At 37.7% G+C, this 7,285-nt stretch overlaps 1 protein-coding gene across 1 annotated transcript; it reads right to left on the bottom strand.

The window, feature by feature from the left end:
- Positions 1 to 4,953: 4,953 nt before the first annotated feature.
- Positions 4,954 to 5,801, bottom strand: LOC131598912 (uncharacterized). The gene is made up of 2 exons (XM_058871482.1): positions 5,692 to 5,801; positions 4,954 to 5,641 (listed from the first exon to the last, which is right to left on the bottom strand). Exons 1-2 carry the CDS (start codon positions 5,799 to 5,801, stop codon positions 4,954 to 4,956), a joined length of 798 nt encoding a protein of 265 aa, XP_058727465.1.
- Positions 5,802 to 7,285: the final 1,484 nt, after the last annotated feature.

The raw sequence follows: 7,285 nt of genomic DNA, 5'->3' as shown, positions 1-7,285 counted from the left end.
CTCTTACCCATTTGCTTAGAACCAAAATAAGTTCAAAACCACATAGCTTTCTCTTGTGCTATAACAAGGACCCTCGATGACCCTCGATTAGCCTCCTTTTGGGCTTTGTACAAGGACCCACAGGCTTCTTAAAAGCATTCCCAGCTTCCTCTTGAGCTTGTATACAAGGACCCATCAGGTTTCTTATAAACATAGGAATAGGTCTTTAGTCACCTTTTAGCCTATCCTGGTGAGTTTCTTCCTCTCTTTAAACCAGACTTTAAACAAGCCAAGATTGCCTCAATCTCAGTATTGAGCACACCTTTTGGAATGAGAGACATGGACAGTCTCTGTCACCCTTATCTTCATTAATCTTCCTTAGCAGAGTCTAGGATCCATATCTGTCTATCCTCAGTCAATGTCAGCCTTAATCTTGGGCTTTAAACAAGAAGTCTCAATTAGATAATCTTTCTGCTATCATTCATAAATCCCTGGAAAGGGTTAGCTTCCAAAAATCAGTCTTTTAATAGATAATTTCACCAGCTGAGTCAAAATCCCTGGAAAGGGTTAGCTTCCAAAAATTGAACTTTCAAAAGATAAATTCTCCAGCAGAATAAAACCCCTGGAAAGGTCAGCCTCCATTCTTTTTTTTTAAAAAAAAGACAATCTCACCAGTCTCAGTCAGTAAAAGACATAGTTCTCAATAAAGAGTCAGCCTCAATTCTGGGCTTTGTACAGAACACAAAAACTTCTTAGTTTAAGTCAATCCCCAGTAGAGTTATCTCCCAGAGTCAATAAAATAATAAATAAATCAAAAGCCTCAAGCTTGGGCCTCATACAAGCCAGCTAAAATCAAATCTTTTATACAGTAGATGGACATAGCTTATCTCCATAGAGAGATCTTTCTCCTATCTCACCATATTCAAACAAACAAACATTACATTACATTTTAATTTTTATCAGTCTCCCATTTAGGATTTTGAAAGGCATGCTCTGGCAGTAAAACCCAGGCATGTGGTAACTTTCCCTAATTTGGATGAGCATCTTTCTTTCATTCAAGACGCAGTTGACTGGTATACTTGCATATACACAAGTAAGGTCCCCCTCTTGAATGAAATGAATCCATTTATTCTGTCACTCTTTTAATGTTTGTGGTGGAATAGTAGAAATACCTCTCTGTAAAGATGATTTCATGCCTCTTTACTGTAAACAGAGATTTAATTCAAGCTTCAACCTTGAGCTTCAAGCAAGGCACCAAAAATAATTAATTTCCCTAATTAGTTCTCCGAACTACAAAAAGCTCTGACTTCCATTAGGGATATATAGGCATGAGGTTCACAAGGAATCTCAGCGAGCTAATAAAAAACCAAAAATAGTCAGTCTGTTTGTCTTTCTTTTAATTCAATTCAATTCTCTCTCCTAACACAAAGGAGAAACTTTCCCAATTAATAAGCAACAAACACAAACACATAGACACAGAGAAGGTTCCCGTAGAGTACTACGGATATGTAGGGTGCCTAAACTCTTCCCTATGTATAACCGACCTCCCGGACTCCAGAATTTCTAGTCTAGGTGAATCCCCACACTTAGCAAACTCCTAGGGTTTATTTGAGATCTTTTTCCCCTCTCCTACTCGTAGGATAATTAAAAAGTTCGTGTGATATCGTAGGAAGAACTGAAACAAAATTCATCCCGCCCCGGGCGCATTCTCCTTCCAAATTCCGCGTGAAGGGTTTAGCGTGCCGTCCTCCCAAGTGAAACGGGGAGGTAAAAAAACGACACCACACCCAACTTAAGGCCTTTCTCCTTATTTTCTCATCATTGATCTCTCTTTCTAAAAATCAGAATTTAGAAACTGGTAGGGAGAGAGTCTTAAAAGGTGGGGTTCTTAGGTAGCTTTAGCCTATTGCATGTTAGGTATTTTTGATAACATGAATGTGTGCACAAGTAGTGTGTTCTTTTTGTGCTGAAGAATTTTGTGATAAAAATTCCCCGTACACTCTATTGATACAGAGAGACAATAGATTGATGCCTTTAATTCTTCAAAAATGAAAATAATGGACTCAGTAGGAGTTGAACACAATACCTCTACACCATAGTGCGAGCACCTTACTACTAATACAAGCTTCTCATTTTGTTGAATGCTCTTATGCAGTGTTTGACTTATGTATTCATAAGGATGATGTGTATCATGTCTAAAATCATATTTCATTGCTTGGAATGTATTGGTATGTGAATTATTCCAAAATAGTATGAACGTGATTAAAAACCATAATCGATCATAAGAACATATATGTATGTGTCTTATGATGTGAAATGGTGTACACGTGTCATATAAGGTAATTCACAGAGACACTTGGAGTTTCCTGAATGCGCAATACGGTTTATAAAACCATAGTTGGTTGTAACTAATCGTGGCGTGATTGAAGCTTTAAAGATCAAGTGTATGTTACGAAACACTAGTTGGTGATAAGAACGTTACCACACCATAATAGAAGTATGTGAGATCAAGTATGGTCGTAAGAACCGATAACCCTTGATGTCATACATAATAAGTAATGTGGAGTATTACAGAAAATTGCAAGAAGTCGATAGTATGAATGGCTATGTGATAAAGTAAACCTCTAGATTAAGTCGCTTAGGGTAGAATGGTGAAACCCTAACGATGAGCTTTTAAGTGTATGCTTTCCTAATGGATTAAACGGTAAGTGAGAAACATATCCCTTAAAAGAGAATATTTAGAGAAAGAGTTCAGAATACCATGATTGTCAGTGTGATCCATGTAGTGGAGGTCTTGTATTCCATTGACCATATCTGGTGGAAAGGACTTCAGTGCGATCCATATTGTGGAGGTTTGGTATCCATTGACCATATATGATGGATAATGTAATTCATGCAGTGGAGGTCTGGTGTCCATTGAACATATTTGATGGATAGCGTATTCTATGTAATGAAGATCTGAAATCCATTGACCATATCAGGTGGATAGTGTGATCCATATCGTGAAGGTCTGGAATCCATTGAATATACCTTGTAGATAATGTACCATGTGTAGCGGAGGGCTAGTATTCCATTGACCATATTTGATGAATAGTGTAATCCATACAGTTAAGGTCTGGTATCCCATCGACCATATATGACGGATATATTGATAGATCATTGTGATCGGTTTTGGGACTAATTACCCTTGAGTTACATGACAAGTCCATTTGTGAGTATGACATTCACACATGTTGAAAAGCTAGCAGAGCTTCGTTATTCTCATTGTGTATCAACTATGTGAGAGCAGTACCAGTAGTATAAGAATAGTAGTAGAACCTTGTAGATCCGAGTGGATCTATAAGATAGGGAATTCCACTAAGATTTAGTAATTTCACCCTAATTATGTTGCTGCTTTCAGGTTCACTGTAAGTCTAAAGATTTGGCAAGAAGGCCTAAAAGTTGAAGACTTAGATGTCTGGTGGATAGTTCCACTGTATTTATTTTTTGATTTGGTTATTGGACATCTGCTATATTATTTCTTATATATTATGTGCTTTAATTTAGTATATTTTTGGATGTCGTTTAGATGTGAAGGAAAAGCGGGATATAATACGCTACGGAAATTAAAAAATTTCCTTTAGTGATCCTTACGAATGGGCATGATCAGTGATAGAAACAGTTACCTCTTGTGGCGATTGAAATCTTTAATTCCGAATCGAAGGAGTGATCACGAGCGTTGATGAAGAACAATGCCTCTACTCAGTCCACACGAACAGATCCTTTCAGCCTCAGTGCTAGCTGATACGAATGAAGGCTTTGAGTGAGAGAGAAAAAAATACGCCTAGGATTTCTCAGACCGAATTTTCATCAAGTGAAATGCTTCAACACAAGGGTTCTATTTATAGAACCACTTGTATGGGCTACAAGTTAAAGCCCAATTAAGGCTGCAAGCTAAAATCCCAATTAAGCTGTATATCACTTAAGTGTGTGGTACCTTACCACATTCCAAATTCACTTAAGTGCATTGTACCTTACAGTGTTCCTTATTTACTGTGTCTCCCATCAACCTGTCCTTATGTGTGTGACCCTGTAGGTTTTTGGGACGTTGAAAATTATATTAAATCACACATTTAACATAATAAACAGTGAGCGGTATCTAGCAATACATCACTGCTATCCAAGTCACGAAAATGTCATGTGATCTGACAAAAACTTTTCCGAGATAATGCGTGTGTACAATTAACCTTTTTCCCTTATGTCTATTTAACACAAGACATAGACTGTGTCACCCTTATCCAGTTCAATATTGGAACCTTAGACATTTATCCTATTATGCAGGATGGAAAAATTCCATCTAGGTCACTCATGCCCCTCAGCATGCTTTGTGAAGTACCCATCAGCTGTCTTTATGGTCATCCAGTTACGGACAATGTTTGATCAGCAATAAAGCACTTGACTCTACATCTAGGGTCCATAGTGGTTTCAGGTCGAAGGGTGGTATATACCACTTATCACCATGAGAATAACTTATGACACTTTGCACAATATTCTATTGTGGTATACACCACCTATGTCAAGACTTGATAACTCCTTATCCATGATCCATGAGATGTGATCATCAGTCTATCTTCATAATAGTCTTGATGTTTTAATGTTACTCTTCACAATAAAGCTCGACTATGTATACTTTAAGAATAATGTCCTTATGTTTAATGGGATCTCAAGATTAAGTCGCACTTAACATTTCATTAAACAAACTAACTATTCTAGGGACTTTATTATTTTGGAAAAATAATCATAATAAAGAAATGCCTTTTATTATTAATAAATAATTCGATGCAAGTACCAAAAGTATTGGCCTTTAGGGCTTACACTAACAAGATGATGATTGTACTCAGTACCAAAATTTAACGTTTTTTATTGCAAAGAGGGCAAAAGCCCAAAAAAAAAAAAAAAACTGCACCGCAACAACTCTAGGAGTAACACTATCCCTTACATTTGCATCCAAATATATGAGTAAACAAATCTGGGCAGTTGGAGAAAAATAATACACATATCTGCTAATGGAAAGCTATGTTTAGCCAACGCTTCAGCTTGCCTATTTTCTTCCTGGTATGAATGGAATAAAACCAATTCCCAATCCAAGTCTAATAAGCTCCAAATCTCTTGCACAATGGATCTCCCAACACTTGTGGTCTGCTTCCTGCCAATAATCTCTACCACTTCTATCGAATCAACTCTAATTTCCACCTTGAAAAACTTCAACTTCCTGGCCAGATTCAGCCCCTCGAGTAAGCCTCGCAACTCCGCCATAAGCGCGTCCCCGTGATCAATAAATTTGGAAAAGCCACTAAGCCACTCACCCTCACTCCCCCGAATAGCACCTCCACAACTAATTATCCTGTTTCTACAAGCCCCATCCACATTCAAACAGACCCAACTGTCCTTTGGTGCCTTCCCACTGACTTGAATAGAAATCTGCAAGTCCCGCTCCTTTGGATGAATAATGTTATCATCAACCGGCATAACATCTAGAAACTGTCGCACAGCTTCCTCCTGCTTCCCTGGCCTCACAAACCCTCTACATGGTTCTCCTGATTCCTCCATCTCCACGCTGCATTGAAAGTCGTCGCCCAAAACCTGCTCCAATCCATATTTTCCTTCTTCCTGCCCTTGCCCCCTATATTTTCAGAAATCCACTCATGCAGATTCATAGTATAGAACCAATACCTATCATTTCTCTTCACAATGCTAAGCCATAAAGGTTTAATAATATCACAATCTCGCAGCACATGAAGGATAGTTTTTTGGACAATCTCGACAATGATCACACCTTCCATTTCCAATTCCCATACTATAAAGTCTCACATTCCTTAACAATCTACCATGCTTTATCAACAAAATAAAAGCTCTTGTTCGCTACGGAAATTTAAGCCTCCAGATATTAATCCAAGTCGTATCAATCTCCGCATTATTCTCGTCGTATAACACATGGTATATTGCCGAGATAGATAAAACTCCATTCTTTCCATTTTTGCACATCAGAATATCATCACCATTTCCCTATTTAGGAGGCCTAATAGCTGCAATCTTCATAATTATATGCAACAGAATCCAATCCTGCATAGCCCTCCAATTCCACTCTCTATCTGTAGTAACGAGATCACAAAGCTTGGCACCTTGGATCTGAACCAGAATTTGCAGATTGCAATTAGCCAAATGCGTCCGTTCTTCTATCCAAGCATCTTGGCACACATCAATACTCTTTCCATTTCCAATACTCCACCAACTATGCTCATGCAGCCTATGCCACTGTTTACGATCGATTTCCATAAGTGCGAGTCTGTAGCTTTGTACGTAACATGGCTTGCCATATGATTAAACTTGTATTTTCCAATTAAAACATCAAACCATAACTCCTTTGGCCCTTCCTGTAATTTCCTCACAATATTTAAGATGCACGCTTCATTAATTTCCTTCAATCTCCTTAAACCAAGCCCCTCATATTTCCTTGGGCTAACAATTATATTCCTGCTAACTGCATGATAACGATGTCGTTCATCCGTATCACCCCAAATAAATCTTCGCTGAATGCGATGGATCTCTTCAATCCAGCTTTTAGGAATAATATTAGTCATCATTGGGTAGATCGGGATTGCTTCCAACACGCTTTTAGCTAACGTAACTCTCCCTGTAAAAGCTAATTGGTTTGCTTTCCGATGCATGAGTTTTGCTTGCAATTGATCAATGATGTACGCAAAATCCTGCTTCCTCAGAGCTCTACCCGTCAACGGAATTCCCAGATATTTCCCTAAAATATTTGTCTCCTTGAAACCGGAAATCCTAACAAGATTCTCCTTAAAGCTTCTAGTATTATATGGATGTTACAAAAACATTAATTAAAATTTGAATACCGAGGATTATCACCCGAGTAATCTTCCAATTTGCATGCATGTCTATCTAACTATATTTATCACTATTTGTTATTTTTAGACTTTAAGAGGCCTTTCTTTACTTTATGTAAAAAAAATAGGTCTTTAATATGTAAACTAAAAATAGTTTTTGATGAGGCCTAAAGCCTTTGCTTAGTCTCACCTTTGGGTTGACCCTGATCTTATGCATATTACTAATAATGTGTTAAAGTTGATATGAAATTTATCGAAATGGTAGGTGTTATACAGTATTTTAAAAATTGGAATGGACATCAAACCGATGAGGGTACTGGGTCACTGGTTTATTAGTCGAACCATTTGGTTACTGGTCAAACCGCATGACTAAACCGGATAATTCGGTAGAATAAACCGGTCGTTATAACAAAATTATA

Source organism: Vicia villosa, linkage group LG1 (assembly GCF_029867415.1).
Source record: "Vicia villosa cultivar HV-30 ecotype Madison, WI linkage group LG1, Vvil1.0, whole genome shotgun sequence".
NCBI lineage: Eukaryota > Viridiplantae > Streptophyta > Magnoliopsida > Fabales > Fabaceae > Vicia > Vicia villosa.
The sequence above is the reverse complement of the archived record's forward strand: the minus strand, read 5'-3'. Positions and strand labels throughout refer to the sequence as shown.

Bases quoted from the DNA above. Each gene is read 5' to 3' on its own strand.
- LOC131598912 (XM_058871482.1), bottom strand. From the start codon at position 5,801: ATGGAAGGTGTGATCATTGTCGAGATTGTCCAAAAAACTATCCTTCAT. The intron at 5,642-5,691 runs GTATTGGTTCTA...CTGAAAATATAG, and splicing joins ATTGTGAAGAGAAATGATAG to GGGGCAAGGGCAGGAAGAAG.